The sequence below is a fragment of the Abrus precatorius genome, unplaced genomic scaffold, assembly GCF_003935025.1.
Source record: "Abrus precatorius isolate BTA unplaced genomic scaffold, Abrus_2018 Scaffold2, whole genome shotgun sequence".
Taxonomy (NCBI): domain Eukaryota; kingdom Viridiplantae; phylum Streptophyta; class Magnoliopsida; order Fabales; family Fabaceae; genus Abrus; species Abrus precatorius.
The window spans coordinates 34,615,390-34,631,175 of NW_020874362.1; the positions used below are offsets into that span (position 1 = coordinate 34,615,390).

A 15,786-nucleotide genomic window follows, 5' to 3' on the forward strand; every position below is an offset into this window, starting at 1 on the left:
TTTTCACATAAATCTAACTTATTCAGTTTTTCACCCTTAAGTAAATTCTGTTTTTCCAATTCAATTAATCTTTTTTCACTAACATGCCCAAGTCTAAGATGCTACAATTTTGCTTTATCAATTAAACAATTACTAACCACAGCAGCATGTGCAATAATAGTAGAACCATCCAAGATAAACAAGCCATTATTTTTATCCTTGTTACCTTTAGCAATGATTAAAGCTCCATTTGAAATCTTAAGAATACCATGCTGAATTTTAGTTGAGTATCCTAAAACATCAAACATGTTTATAGAGATAAGATTTCTTTTTAGTTCAGGCATATACCTCACATCCTTGAGAAGATATTCCCTGTTATCAAACATCTTCAATCTGATAGTTCCAAGACCTTGCACTTTGCAGGGATGATCATCCCCCAACAAGACTATTCCTCCTTCTTTCAGCTCCAAGGTCTCAAAATAATCCTTCTTTGGACACATATGAAAGGAGCAGGCTGAGTCCATGACCCAATCCTTTGAGGTTTGTGATGTAGATACAACCAAAACCCCTGCACTTTCATACCCATCTGCAGCAGCTGCTAGGTCTGCTGAATCAACAGAGAGCCTTGCATTGTTGTTGCCTTTTTCAGGACAGTCTTTCTTGAAATGACCTGTCTTGTGACAATTGAAGCACTTGTATTTAGTCTTTTCTCCATTCTTGGACTTAGACTTAGACCTCTTCCCCTTTTGTCCTTGCATTTTCTTCTCAATTCTCCCTCTTGACACATTCAAGCCTTCCCCATTACTGTCAAACTTAGTTTCCCGTTGCCTTTGCAACTCCTTAGTTCTGATAGAGGTTTGGACCTCTTCCAATGTAATGGTCTGCTCCTTGCCAAAAAGAAAAGCATCTTTGAAATGTTCATAATTCTTAGGTAGAGAATTCAGTAGCAAAAAGGCTTTGTCTTCATCACCAAGATTCACTTTAATGTTCTCCAAGTCATCCAGAATTTTATTAAATTCTGTCAATTGTTCAGTAATTGATTTTGTTTCATCCATCTTGAAAGAGTATAGTTGCTGCTTCAACCAAAGTCTATGAGCCAAGGATTTTGTCATGTATAAAGATTCTACCTTGATCCACATTGCTGCAGCAGTTTTCTCCTTTGCAACCTCTCTCAAAGCTTTGTCTCCAAGACACAAGATTATAGCACTTCTTGTCTTCTCACTCAGATCAGTTTTTTCCTTGGGAGTTAATGAGCTTGACATATTCTTTTCTCCCTTAATAGCTTCTGCACATCCTTATTGAGTCAAGATAGCGTCCATCTTGATCCTCCACAAGCTAAAGTCATTGTCTCCTGAGAATTTCTCTATATCATACTTGGTAGTTCCCATTCTTGAAGTTTTTCTTAGCTTGGTTCGTTTCCCACAGACGGCGCCACTTGTCGAGTTGTGTCCCCACAAAGTATTTCGTGTCCTCACAAAGCAAACCAAAAAAAAAATGACAGAAAGCAGAAAATGCAGAAAACTTAAAAAGGATAGGGAAAAGAAGAAAAGCACCAGATCTTTAATGTGGTTCAGCCAATGTGGCCTACATCCACAGGAGAGAGCAACCAAAACTCGTTCACTAGTTTATTACGAACTGATTACAAAGAATCCACCTTGCTATCACCCTTGTAAGAAGACTAGAAACTAACTTTATAAAGGGAACTAACAGTCTTAACTGAATTGGAAACAAATAGTTTCTAACAACAATTCTGTTATTCTGTTTTTAACATGTTTTTGAGTCATAACATCTTCACAAGTCATAACTTTTATTTGTGGCCTAACTGCACACTTGCAAAAATACATTTACTTTTAATGAGTAAAGAAATATTAACACAAATCTTATAACATAATGTATATAATTTTTTTAACAATTAATATATTTAAAAAGAGGTCTTTATTTTTTATAATTAGTAAAAAAAGTTAATAAAAATTGTATCTTATAAAAAACTAAAACAAGTTTAAAAATATGTGAAAATATATTAAATTAAGAGTGAAAATTATTAAAATAAGAGTAAGATTTATATAATTTTTTATAATATTCAATAAATTTTAATTAGTTAATAAATAAAATGTGTTAAAAGTGTCTTACTAACATTTTTTTGGATAAAATTAGTTAATAAACAAATGTTAGAAGCAGTATAAGATAGAAAAAGCTATCCTATCAAGTTCTCTTATTCTAAATATCAAGTGAACCCTTAATGTCTTTACTCAACTCATATTACTTAATTTTTAAAATAAATTAACAATTAAAAAAGGTTAATAAAAATGATAAGACACACTTAAAATTTTTTATCATTTATTAACAAATTAACATTGTATTAGTCTCTATATTATTATATATATATATATATATATATATATATATATATACTAAAAAAATAAAATTATTAAAATATATATTTTATGTTTTACTAAGGCTTTGTTTGAGTTTGAAAAGAGATGGAAGGGAAGGATTTGAAGGGAGAAGGAAGGAAAGAGAAGGGAAGGAGAAAGAAGTTAAACCTTTCTCTTATTTGAATGTTTAATATGGAGAGGAGAGGGTGACATGGGTTAATTATATAAATAATATTATTATTTTTTATACATTTTTTTATTTTTTTCAAAAAAACAAAAATTGAATATTTTTTTTCTTCTAAAAATGAATGTTTTTAAAAATTAATATATTTTGAAACTATCACTCTAAAAATATATTTTTAAAAATTATATTTCTATTTCTTATAAATTTTTTACAAAATGTCACTCTAAAATTAATATATTTTGAACAAAAAAAAAATTATTGCTATTCTTTTCTTTAATTGTTTTAAAAAATAAATAAATTATATGAGAAATTGTTGTGCTGTTACATGTTGTGTACAAATGCATTATTGCTTTGTTGTGCTAATTTAGTTGTATTGCTGCTGCTGATTATGATATTGCTGAACTGTAATATGTTGATATTGTTGTGTTGCATCCTATTTATTATCATCATCATTCTAGAATTGATAAGATGCTGAGTTGTGCTATATCTAGATCCAAATATTGGAATGGGTCACTCCCAGATCGAAAAAAAGTTTCTCTGGATTACTTAGGCTGTAAAACCAGATGAAAACTGAACTTGCTACATTTGCATTAGATGGGCTGGGAATGGGCTGAATATGCTGTACTGTTGTATTGAAATGCTGTAATGTGATGTGTGCTGATTTTATAAGCTGTTTAAATGATGTTGTTCATAATTCATTCATATTTTATTAATGAGGTTGTTTATTTCGTAAGTTCACCCTTGTGTTTTGCTGTATTGGTACATTTGTGCTGCAATGATCATACGATGGTACGTGAGTAGAAGGTACAAGGAATGCATTGACTTCTCAAGCTGGAAGGCCTGACTGAGAGATGTTGAAGTTAGCATGGAGTTATACATTTTGCTAGTCTAGATTTGAGTGTAGGTCTACACTGTTGGGTTGTAGTTTTACCCAAAGATGTAATGTACAGTTATGTAAATTTTGGAATTATTTATATAAATGTCATAAGCCTTGTTATTCTATTGGACTCGAATGTTGAAGTTGAAAATTGTTTTGGGACTTTACATTTTTGCATTAATTCTATATTTAAAGGATTCCATAAGTATAAATGGTGGATTAGTGTGTGGCTGAATGTTAATGATTCCTTATAAAAAGGAGTCATGACAGCTGGCGTGCACATGCACGGGATTATTGCTTGTTATTTATGATGTGAAATGTTGTTGGTGCCGTGAGTGCACCGGTGTTGAATAGAAATGAATTGTGTGATAATGCTGCCTGTGATTATATCTGTGTAAACGTATTAAAAATGATTTGGAGGTGAGACTCTATGGTTAATTGTGTGTTTTGCTAGTGTAGAGTACTTACTCCTTACATTCATTTTTCAGGTAATCGAGACAATCAGCAAAGACTCAGTGAAGGATTGGATGAAACTGCTATAGGGCTTAGAATGTCATTTTAAAATTGTTGTATTTAAAATGGTCATGTAGCAGTCGATTGATATAAACTTGTAACCCTTCCTTCATTTTGAATTATTTTATGAACTCATGTGATGAACCTATTTGAATGAAAAATTTTATTATTCTCAATTTTGTGAAATTTATTAATTGAAAAATTAAATTAAGGTGTTACAGTGTGACTTTAGAGAGTGGTTCTTAATAATTTATTTACCATAAAATCATATCAGCAGTTCTTAATAATTTACATTTTACTATCTAAAAATACAATTTTCTTAATTTCTTTACTTATCAAAATTAAAGGAAGGATGTTACAATTCGCTTAATAAATGGAATAAAACAAATGAAAAAAGAGTTAGAAAAGAATGTAAAATCAGATGAAAAAAAAATAAATCATATATACGCTTTGGATTGAAGTTTCGCCTTGTTTCCTCACTTTTATCCTGTAATTTCAATTTCATTCTAACTAATTTAGACACACTACAAATAATGGAAGGAAAAGTAGAACTCAAGCTTGTCTCAACTTATTCAAAATTCATGCTTGGTACTTAAATATCTCTTATACCTTTCGTTGAGTATTTAATGTAGAGTTTTCTCTTACATAAGAATAACCAAAGCAAAAGCAAAGGATACCTTTGTCAAAAGAATAAGATAAAGTGAAGAAGACTTGGACTTCACAATTGCATAAAGGAATCTTTAGGCAAGTTCTACAAACTATAAAACAAAATAATAATTCATATACAACTTCTAACTGCACAATTTCATCAAAGGTGAGCACTACATATACAACGAACGTTGCATGCATGCATGTTTCATGTTCCTTTTATATTTTATTTATGAATTATGAGCAAGAAATGAAATAAGAATTCTAACTTTGAGATTTTGTCTTTTCCTATAAGCATTGAGATTGTAAGTGTATCAAAGCTAGGCATGGAACTGTTGGGAATAATCTGGGATGCTGCCACTCGTTTGTTCAGTTGCACCAAAACACAAGCTGCGTATGTTTATAAGTTGGAGGAGAATGTAGACTCATTGAAAAGAAAATGGGATCAGCTTCAAAACATGGAAAAGGATGTGCAAATAAGAATTCAGAGTGCTGAAAACACGAGAGAGAAGCGAAGGACAAATGAAGTGAATGGTTGGCTGCAGGAAGTTCTAAATCTTCAACAGGTATCTTCCAATGTTAAAGCTTTTTAATTTGCCCATTATTTCTTTTATTGATACTTTTCTTTTAAAAGAAAAAGCTACACTCAATTTAATAATAATAATAATATAAAATATATGTAAAAATTGATAAAAGAAATTTTTCTTCTTTAAAAAAGAAAAGCTAGAGAACAAAAATCAAATAAAATGTTGTCTAATTAACAATTACTAAGACAAAAACTGTTAAAATAGGTGACTCGGTCCAACTCAATACAGGTAACGAATTTAAACGGTCAAACTTATTTAGCTTAAAATAAATATTGACTTGCATTTTTACCTCTCAAGCCTAGCTCTGTATGGACTACAACCTTCTACAGACTGATCTAACAAAATTTGAATAATTTTTTTTATTGTTTTCTTTTTTCTATTTGTGTAATATGCTATTTTTTTATTGTTTTTGTAACAACAAATTATTATTTTTTGTACTGTTTTTAATTTTTGTAACGTGTCATTTTATGCTTTTTTATAACATCCTAATAGACTACTCTTTTTTTTTTGGTCCAGTTTTTATATTAGACCATTTTTTTTTTGTTTTTTTTAAGTTGTAACAGGTCATTACACTACAAGAAAATTATGGTTTACCAATGGTTAATTATAACATTAACGAGGGTTTAAACCGTCGTAAATGACATTACCCGCGGTTGATAAAACCGTAGTTAATTTAAGCGTGGCAAATAGATTACCGGCGGTTTTAAACAACCGCAGGTAAATTTGGTATTTGTCGCGGTTAAACCAACCTCTGTTAATTAACAACGATTTCAGATAACCTTCGTAAATTGCCGGCGGTTCAGTAACCATCGTTAATTGCCTGCGGTTCATTAACCATTGTTAATTGCCCGCGGTTCATTAACCATCATTAATTGCCCGCAGTTCAATAACTATCGTTAATTGCCCGCGGTTCATTAACCATCGTTAATTACTTACGGTTTAGTAACCGTCGTTAAATTCTCGCGGTTCATAAACCGTTGTTAGTTAGCCTGAGTTTGGTAACCGTCGTAAAATACCTGCATTTTATACCATTAAATTTCGCATGGATTACCCGCGGTTTAAAACCCCCGTTAATTTGCCAGAATTGCCAGCAGTTTTGAAACTCCCGTTAAATGCATGTGAATATATATAATTTGAATAATTAAAATATAGCTTATTTTTAATTCACCTGTATATCATATAATATTACATAAAATTCAAATAATTTTGTTTAATTGATAAACATAACAAATTTTAAAAACCACAAACACTTGTATAAAATCAAAAGTGATACATAAAGATCTTATAATACAAACTTATAATAATATTCTAATTAAAATAAAACATGTCATGTCTTTCATTCATAGATGAACTACTGCTATAAATCCCTAAGAAAACTACTCTTCAGCTAGAGAATTTGAAGGAGAATGATCAGTCACATTAGTTGGTTATGCACTTGGTTTTGCAAGTGATATGCAAGTGAACACAAATTATTTTTCATGACATTGGTTTTGATAAGAAAAATACTGAAATACTATAGCTTTTCTTAAGTGGCATGTTCTAACCATGTTCAAAGTGATTAGTATATATAAGGATCAGCCCTCAATGTTACGCATTTAATTATTTTTTGTGGATTTAGCATTAATCATTATGATGAATAACATGTAATCAGACAAGGGTCTAAAGCCAATAGTATTTTGCTTTATCATTTACACTACAATTTGATATTTTATTATATATCTTTAGACATATGTTAAAAACATCATTATTTTATTAAAGTTATAAATTATGAACGTTTTAAAATTTTTAGATCTGTGAATTTTTAATATGAATTGCATATCTTGTGAGGAAAAATAATCTACTGCAGGAGATCCTGTTCCAAATTGTAAAATAGTTGTGTAGTAACAGTACATCGAAAAGGAATGATGGAAACACAGCTGATATTAAATAGCAAATTTTGTGACCCCTTTTCTTTTTTGGCTCAATGCTGAACCAGTTTCAGCTCTCTCTTATTTTCTTTTGAGCTTAAACCACTTTGCTTTTTCTTTCATAAACAACTATCAAGATACATTTGAGTGTAAACTTTACTGCACAAGCTTTGAAAGTAAACACTACCTGAACACAAGATCTACCAGTTTACATCAGCTGAACATGATAGCATGCATAAAAAGAATTGGCTTCTTATTTCTTCAAACAAAAGAAAAATAAAGTTTATATTTGTATGAGGTATTCAGCAAAGCTTTGATTCAGAATTCAGGTCAACAATGAAGTTTTGGGCCAGTGAGGTTTTCAATGGGAAGTACTACACAACACTAAACACTCCCAAAAGTTTTGTCTTGTTACCATTCACTCTATTTCTCATAATTCTTCCTCTTTCTCTTATGATATTCTCACATGAAACATACCCAAAGATATCTACTATCACTACTTTGAACAGCACAAAAGCAAAACAATGTGAAATTTTTTCTGGGAGATGGATTCGTTATCCTAAAGGACCTTACAACAGCAACAAAACATGCCATTTCATTATAGACACACAAAATCGCATCATGTTTGGGAGGCATGATAAAGATACGTACATTCGAGATGGAAATCAGATAAACGTTATCTTCCACTCTTCAATGCAACTCAATACTGAAAACTTATTAGTGGAAAGAAAATCGCATTTGTTAGAGACTTAGTGGCCAGAAATCAGATGCAGTCTTTGTTGTGCCTCCTTAATCATCAACTAAGTTATCAAATCTTGTTTTATTTCTCGATTAATCATCTATATTATAAACGCAACCAAAACAATTGCAAACAAAACAATTATAAATGTTTATCTAAAACCCTAAACATAAAACTCCAAACATAAAACAAAAAGCATACCTTCGTACGACAATGAGAGCAAAATAACAACACCAAATTGATTCGAAGAGAGACGTCAATTTGTAAGCACAGGGAAGAGAGGATTTGTGAGCGGTGGAAACGTTAGGCAAGGGACTTTCAGAAAGAGGGCTTTTGTTTCACTTTTTTGGATAGAGACATTTCTAAGCGCGAAAGCTGATAAATTTTTTTTTTTAACATTTAGTGAGGGTTTTCTTAACCGTCGTTATTTAACAACGGTTACAATACAAAACCGCAGAGAATATTTATATTTTACTACGGTTATTTAAACTACGGGTAAAATTCAAATTTAACAATAGTTATATGAACCGCGGGAAAAAAACCGTGGGAAAAATTCTTAATTCTAGTAGTGCTAGTTCCTTTTTTTTTTTTTGTAACAACCATTTTTTTTATTTTTATATATATATACACACACACACACGCACAAACACATGGAGTAGAATCTTCTCATACTAACATTAGTCTAAAAATTTTTACATTTGATTTGAGTAGCTTATTTAGCTTACATCTAACAGTTAATGAAATAATAAATTATAACTTGTTAGATGTAAGTTAAATGAATGGTTCAAATTGAGTGTAAATTTTTAGATTTATATAAGTGTAAGAAGATCTTACTCCTTTATATATATACACACACATGCGAACTGCTCAAGTCTGCACGGGCCAACGTGATTAAAACTCTACGAAGTACTAGACTTATCTGGACCAAGCAAAAATAGCCTTAAGTAATTTTGAGTCTTATTTTTTAGAATCCAAACCTGTTCATTTAACGAATTTTTTTGGCTCAGTTCATCGAACTTGCTCATTTTGCTGACTTTAACTAAGACCAATAATAAAACCTAAAGTTCTTAGATAGAAGCTTAAAAATATTATGATATTAGTAAATATTTAGTTTATTTTTATGGTTAATAGTATTTCTTTTATCTTAGACATAAATTGTTACGCCATTAATTAAATTATTAATAATATATTAAGGATGAAATAATTAACAAATTTAAATAAAATAAAATGAAATAAACAAATAAATACACGAAAAAACTTTCGTAACCATTCTTCATTTTCATTCTAAAATCTCTTACAAGCCGAGTGGCTTCACTCTTCAACAAGAATTGATGCTCAAGTCATTATTCCTAACCAAAAGGTCAAACCAAATTCTGACATGAAACCACGCTATGTTCTTCAATCATAGAAAATCTTAATACCATCAATGAAACCATATCTGCCCAGTCATTAAGGCTTCAAATAATCATGCATTTGCTTAGTTAAAAATCTTTGAATCGTGCATCTTGTATATTTTATCTGATTGTTTATTGTCTCTATATCTGCCATAAAAACATATAGCTCACTATTCTCTGTTCAATCTGGCTATGTGGTGCATGATCTTAAATGTTCTATATTTCTTAAAATGAAGTTCCCTAATCTTTTTGTTGCATCTTCTTTCTCTCATCATGTTCCCTCTCTTCTCTTCTTAATTTCTCTTAACCTTTACACCCTCCCACTAAAGGTGTATGTGAGAATGGATATGAGATACTAATTAATATTCAGTATATGATTTCTTTGTATATGCTATAGGTTTTAAAAGAATAGAGATATATAAGGGGGAAAAAAAAGTATTTTCCTCCTCTAAGTTTAAGGTTAATTTAGTTTTTATTCTTTATTTTTTTTAAATTTAAATCAATCCTCTAATTTTTTTTATGTAGTAAGTTATTTCTTTTTGTTATAACAATGTTAAATCTTTTTATAATTTTGTTAAGAACTGAGTTTCTTTATAGAATAATGAACCAGGTCATGATGACTCATCAAATTTTTTATATTAGACATAAAACACACAAAAAATTAAGGTAAAGGTTAAATTTTAACAATGAAACAAAAATCCATCAATCATTGAAAAAAATAGAGATTTTTGTTTGAAACAAAATGGTTCATAAAATAATTTGATTCAATCCATCGTTTTAACTAATGAATTCAACAAAGTTTTAATTAATCATAATTCAACATCTAAAAGAATCTCTCAAAAATATTTAATAATCATTGGAAAAAAAAATGGTAGTCCAAAATTAGGATTTTATGAAGAAAGGTTTTAATGCCCACACTGAGGCCCAGCCTTAAGGGTAGTATAGGAGTCTCAAGCCTGAAAAGAGTCAAAAATAAAAATTACAATTTGTAGTTAAAAACAAAAAAACAAAAAAACAAAAAAGATTTTTCAATTCTTTGCATTTCGCTTATCATAAACATAATTAATTTGTTAATTTTTTTAGATTTAAAATTTTATTTAATTCCTAAATTATAATTGATGATGATATAAAAGTTATTTGAATGCAAAAGATTTTTTTTTTTGTAATTTTATGAGAAAAATTTATATTCTCTTAAAAAATATTATTTTAATAAAATTATTAGCATATACTTTTATTTTGCTTGAAAGGGAACTTAATTTACTGTTTTGCCTTGTGCTCCAAAAAGTCAAGAACGGACTTAACTACACGTCAACTATAATTTAATATTTAAAGAACTCTCAATTAAATTGAAATTTATTTTTCAATAATATTTAATATCGTTAAGACAAAAAAAAATAACTTGATAAAAAATAAAAATAAGAAGATTAAATTAAATAAAAAATAATGAATGATATCAAAATTAACCTTACTTAAACTTAAAAAAAATACTAATTTTTCGTAAACAAAAGTAATTCCTTGTATTAGAAGGATTAACACATCATTTGATTTGTTCATATTGAGTTTTTATACACTCACCAAGTACAAAAGTCTTTGTATGATTTGCCAATTTCAAACCTCGAAAATGAGTAAAGATTGTTTTTTAAAATATTACGATGTTGTTAGAAAAATGAGTAAATGCTTTAAATTATAAAATGTTAAACAACACATTATACGTTCAGTTTTGGGCGATGGATACATAAAGAGATTTAAATATCTCTCAATAGTTGTGTTAGAGATTGAAAGGCAAATAAAACAATAAATAATATTTTTTTTAAAATATATTATTCATGATTCACGCTTATCCGCATGTTCTTACAGGAAATGTTGGAAATTAATACAGTTCATCAAGAAATTTCCAATAATAAATGTCTGAGTGGTTGTTGCCCAAAGAATTGTGTGTTAAGCTACAAGTCTGGAAAAAGAATCGTTCATATGCTCAAAAATGTGAATGAACTGTTGACTAGAAGGGAGCATTTTGGTAGTGTTGATATTGCTTATAAGCTACCACCTAAGCCAGTCATTGAAATGCCCTCTGTTGAGACTGTAGGCTTGGATTTGATGCTCAATCAAGTTTGGAATAGTATTGAAGATGAAAATATAGGCATCATTGGTTTGTATGGAATGGGTGGAGCGGGAAAAACCACTCTTATGAAAAGAATTCATAATGAATTTGGAAAAAGGAACCTCCACTTTGATGTAGTGTTGTGGGTCGTAGTTTCTAGAGATTGTGATATCAATAGGATTATGAATGATATTCGAAACAGGTTAGAGATTGATGATAGCTTTTGGAACAGAAGTAGTCAAGATCAAAAAGTGGCAAGGATTTATCAAGTCCTGAAGCAAAAGAAATTTGTATTCATGGTAGACGATCTATGGAAAAGTTTGGAACTAGAAATGGTGGGAGTGCCACTTCCGAAGGAAACTAATAACCAATCAAAAGTATTGTTCACCACACGGTTTGAGGATGTGTGTGCTAAGATGCAAGCTGAGAAGAAACTCAAGGTGGAATGTCTACCAGAGCAAGAAGCATTTAATTTGTTTTGTAAAAAAGTAGGTGAAGACACATGGAAGTGTCATGGAGAAATTGAAAAGCTAGCATGGGAGATGGCTAAAGAATGTGGAGGATTGCCATTAGCACTTATTACAGTGGGAAGTGCCATGGCTGGAGTGAGAAGTGTTGAAGCATGGAGGCAGGCCAGAAGTGATCTAAGGAGTTCTTGTTGGGTAGGTCCCGTTTTGGAAGAGAAAGTGTTTGGTGTTCTCAAGTTTAGTTACGACAAACTCCCAGACGAAACACACCGAAAGTGCTTCTTATACTGTGCATTATATCCAGAAGATTTTAAAATTGAAATTGATGATCTTATTTATCGATGGATAGGAGAGGGATTTCTTGATGAAGATAAGATAAAGAAGAGTATATATGACATGCATTTGCAAGGAAAATCTATCGTTGAAAAACTAAAGCTTTCATGTATGTTGGAGGGCGTTGTTGAAGTTGATTTTTATGACTTGCCTTCCATTAAGATGCATGATGTGATCAGAGATATGGCATTATGGTTATTCCGTGATCAAGATGTAAATAAAGACAGAGTCATTGTTGAGGGAGAAGCATTAGCAATAGAATCAGAAACGAATGTTGAAAGATTAAATGCTGTAGAGAGGATTTCAATTATCAATGCTGGAGAAAGTTGGCGAGTGCCTTTGTGTCCAAATCTTATCACTTTATGTATAAGGAAAAACATTAATCAGTATTCAAATCTCCAATTTATGCCGAAACTGAAAGTGTTGGTTCTGTCAAGAATCCGAATTGAGCATCTTCCCTCGGAAATTGGCAAGTTAATCAATTTGGAATTCCTTAATCTGTCAGAAACAAGCATAAAGAAAAGGTTTCCAATTGAGCTGAAGAATTTGGAAAATTTAAGGGTCTTGCTCATGGATGATGTTGAATTTGATCTTCAAATAATTCCTTTGGAAGTGATAGAAAGTTTGGTGCGATTGAGAGTGTTTAGATTTGAAAATAGATGGAAACTTGAATATTTCAAGGGAGAGAAAACATTCTTAGAGAAGTTGGAGTCCTTACCGAAGTTGGAGGAACTGGGTATTGAATTATCAACCTTAGCTGGCATGCATAAACTACTTGACTCCAGCAAATTGCGGGATTGCTCAACATTATATTATCTTAATGGAATCAAGGACCAACTTGAAATGGCGTCGATATTTGAATCTTTGTCGGCAATGAAGAATCTAGAATATCTGCGTTTCTACCGAGTTAATATAGTGGAAGGTTCGTCCATCTCTGGCCCATGCCCTCTTCACAACCTTGGAAGGGTGACTGTTGGTAAATGCAAATCAATAACTCATTTGACATGGCTGAGGTATGCTCCGCTTCTTGAGTATCTTAATGTTTGGCATTGTGATTCCATTGAAGAAGTGGTGAAGGAAGATGGTGGGGCGGATAGAGAGGAGGCTGATAGTCATATATTTTCAAATCTTACACATCTTCGCCTTGATGGCCTGCCGAAGCTAGAGAGCATTTACAAGAGAGCATTGGCTTTTCCTTTCCTAAAATTCATCTCTGTAAATCATTGCCGAAAGCTGAGGAAGCTTCCTTTGAATTCCAACTCTGCCAAGGACACATTGATTGCAATCATAGGAGAATCTTACTGGTGGAACAATTTAGAGTGGGAAGACAGAGCTCTTAAAGACCAATTCCAATCAAAATGTCGATTCTGAGAGTGCCACGATACTATGCCGATTTCTTTGTTACAAACGCTTCTAATGATTTTCAGTTATATCAAAAGCTGTTTGGTGGGAGATTTTCTCACGATTTCTTGGTTCCTCGTTATCTCTCTTTTTTATCGAAGGAAAACACATTTTCTTCTTCTTGAGATTAGATTGTCTGGGAGAGAAGTGAGATTGATATTTTATTTTTTTTACGTTCTATGTTTATAAGATTGCTATGTTGCTATATCTTCATCATGCTCTTTATATTTAATATTCTTTATTTGTAACTTATAAGTGATGTCATTAGTCTTTAATTAAAAAAATGAGTACTGAAATGCGGGACTTTTATATTCCTCTATTTTCATTATGGGAACATAAAATTTGATTAATAAAATATCATTACTCAAGTACATATCGTATACCAAATGATTATTAAAAAATTGAGTACCGAAATGCATGACTTTTATATACTGCAAGTCTCAGTGACTAAATGAACAGAATTGAGAAACAAGAGCGTGAACAAATCAGTTGGATAACATCCAATTTAAAAAGAAAATTAAATAAAGTTTTCCCCTGTTTATTGAAAACCTGAAGACTAATTACAACAAAGTCTAAAAGAAAAATAATAAAAGAAAATAGGCTTCTACTTCTTTTTTAACCTATGTAAATACTAATTAGCATCAATTAATATAAATAAGGATAACATCATATTAAGTGAGAATGAAATTTAAGAAAAATAATATTGTATAATTAAATTAAAATTATATATAAATTGTCTATAACTTCTTTATATTTAAATTCTCATAATCTTTAAATAAGAATTATGCTCATTGGATGTATTCAAGTGATAATATTTTATTATTCTAAGAATAAAAACAATAAATATAAATAGTTAAATTTTATTAAATGATCAAGTTTGAATAAAAATTACATGACTTTTAAGTAGTCGTATAAGTACTAACTTTTAATTTTAACATTAGTATATAAATATATGGCTAAAATTTAAAATAATAATTATACTCAATGAATATTTTTATTAAATCTTAAAAATACTTTAATTAAAATTACCTTGAGGAAGAAAATTCTGTTATACAGTAGATAAAACAAATAAGTTTTTGATAGAAGATAGAATATGTTTTTAGTCATCATAGAGATTATTAGATTCATTTTTTTAATCTTTCAAAAATAAATGGTTTTGATTCATACAAATTCTAAAATTTTTAAAAATACTTTTTCTCACTTGACAATGTGTTGTACATGTAGACTTGTCCCTCACATGTCATTTGATTATTGATGTAACATATTTAAATACATATTATGTCATTATTAAGTAATGATACAAATATTTTTAAAAATTTTATAATTTATGAAAATTGAAATCTGCAACAATAATTTAAGGAATGAAAGTAAATTTAATCATATTTACAAGGATTAACAACATATTTAAACTTTTAATAGATTATTAAGTTAGACTTTTCTTATGAACTTTTTTTCTCATGAACTTTATTTGTGATACTTGAGAGATGGACTTCGTGTAGGCTGGATTTTCCACTTAGAATGAAAGAGATTTGCTTTCTGCAACCCACTTATTTTCTATTTGCACTTCTATATTAAATTTCATTTTAAAAAAACTTTTATTGTGTTTGGGAAAAGAAATTTTTTTTAAGTTATAAAGTCTCCTGTCAGACTTTCGTTGTAAGATATAGACTATATTCTCTCAAAAAGAAATACATATCAAAATTTAGTAGCTCGAATATAGCTTTCGATTAGAATCAAAGGATTTTAGGCTCCCACATTGATAAATCAAGGACTAGTAAAATTATCTAAGTCTTAAAATCTTATTGGAAGATCTCCATTTCGAGGAGTTTTGGGGGTTTTTTTCAAGTCTCCAGAATGAAGTAAGTCATAGTTGGTCAAAAAAAGGAGAATTGATAAAAAATATTCTAAGTCCTATATAGTTCATGTCGGAACAAACTACTCTTCAAGGAGTTTCAAATGGTCTAGAGAAGTTGTATGTTGAAAAGATTACATTCCGAAGTATTTTATAGGTTTATTCAAGCCCCGAAGCTTCCTTAGAATTACTCGAAAAATAGGGAGTAGTAAAAAAATATTCTAAGACCACAAAACCTGAGTGGGATTAAAGACTCCCTTCCGAATTGCTAAAAGATATAAATTGAGAAGAAAACTATTCTAAGTCCACAAAACTAAACGAGCTCTTAGATTCTTCTTAGAATTGCTCGAAAAATAGAAAATTAAAGGAAAAATATTCTAAGTCCATGAGAGACATGATAGGGCTCAAAAAATGATACCAAAAGAATTA

The 15,786-nt window shown here is 30.2% G+C and overlaps 1 protein-coding gene across 1 annotated transcript; it reads left to right on the plus strand.

Annotated features, from left to right (window-relative positions):
• The first annotated feature begins 4,732 nt into the window (after positions 1–4,732).
• Positions 4,733–13,475, plus strand: LOC113859906 (probable disease resistance protein At5g63020). The gene is made up of 3 exons (XM_027492568.1): positions 4,733–4,742; positions 4,887–5,142; positions 11,061–13,475. The coding sequence occupies exons 2-3, from the start codon at positions 4,903–4,905 to the stop codon at positions 13,473–13,475; spliced, it is 2,655 nt and encodes an 884-aa protein (XP_027348369.1). The 5' UTR covers positions 4,733–4,742; positions 4,887–4,902.
• The last annotated feature ends 2,311 nt before the right edge of the window (positions 13,476–15,786 follow it).

Bases quoted from the DNA above. Each gene is read 5' to 3' on its own strand.
- LOC113859906 (XM_027492568.1), top strand. From the start codon at position 4,903: ATGGAACTGTTGGGAATAATCTGGGATGCTGCCACTCGTTTGTTCAGT. The intron at 5,143-11,060 runs GTATCTTCCAAT...ATGTTCTTACAG, and splicing joins AAGTTCTAAATCTTCAACAG to GAAATGTTGGAAATTAATAC.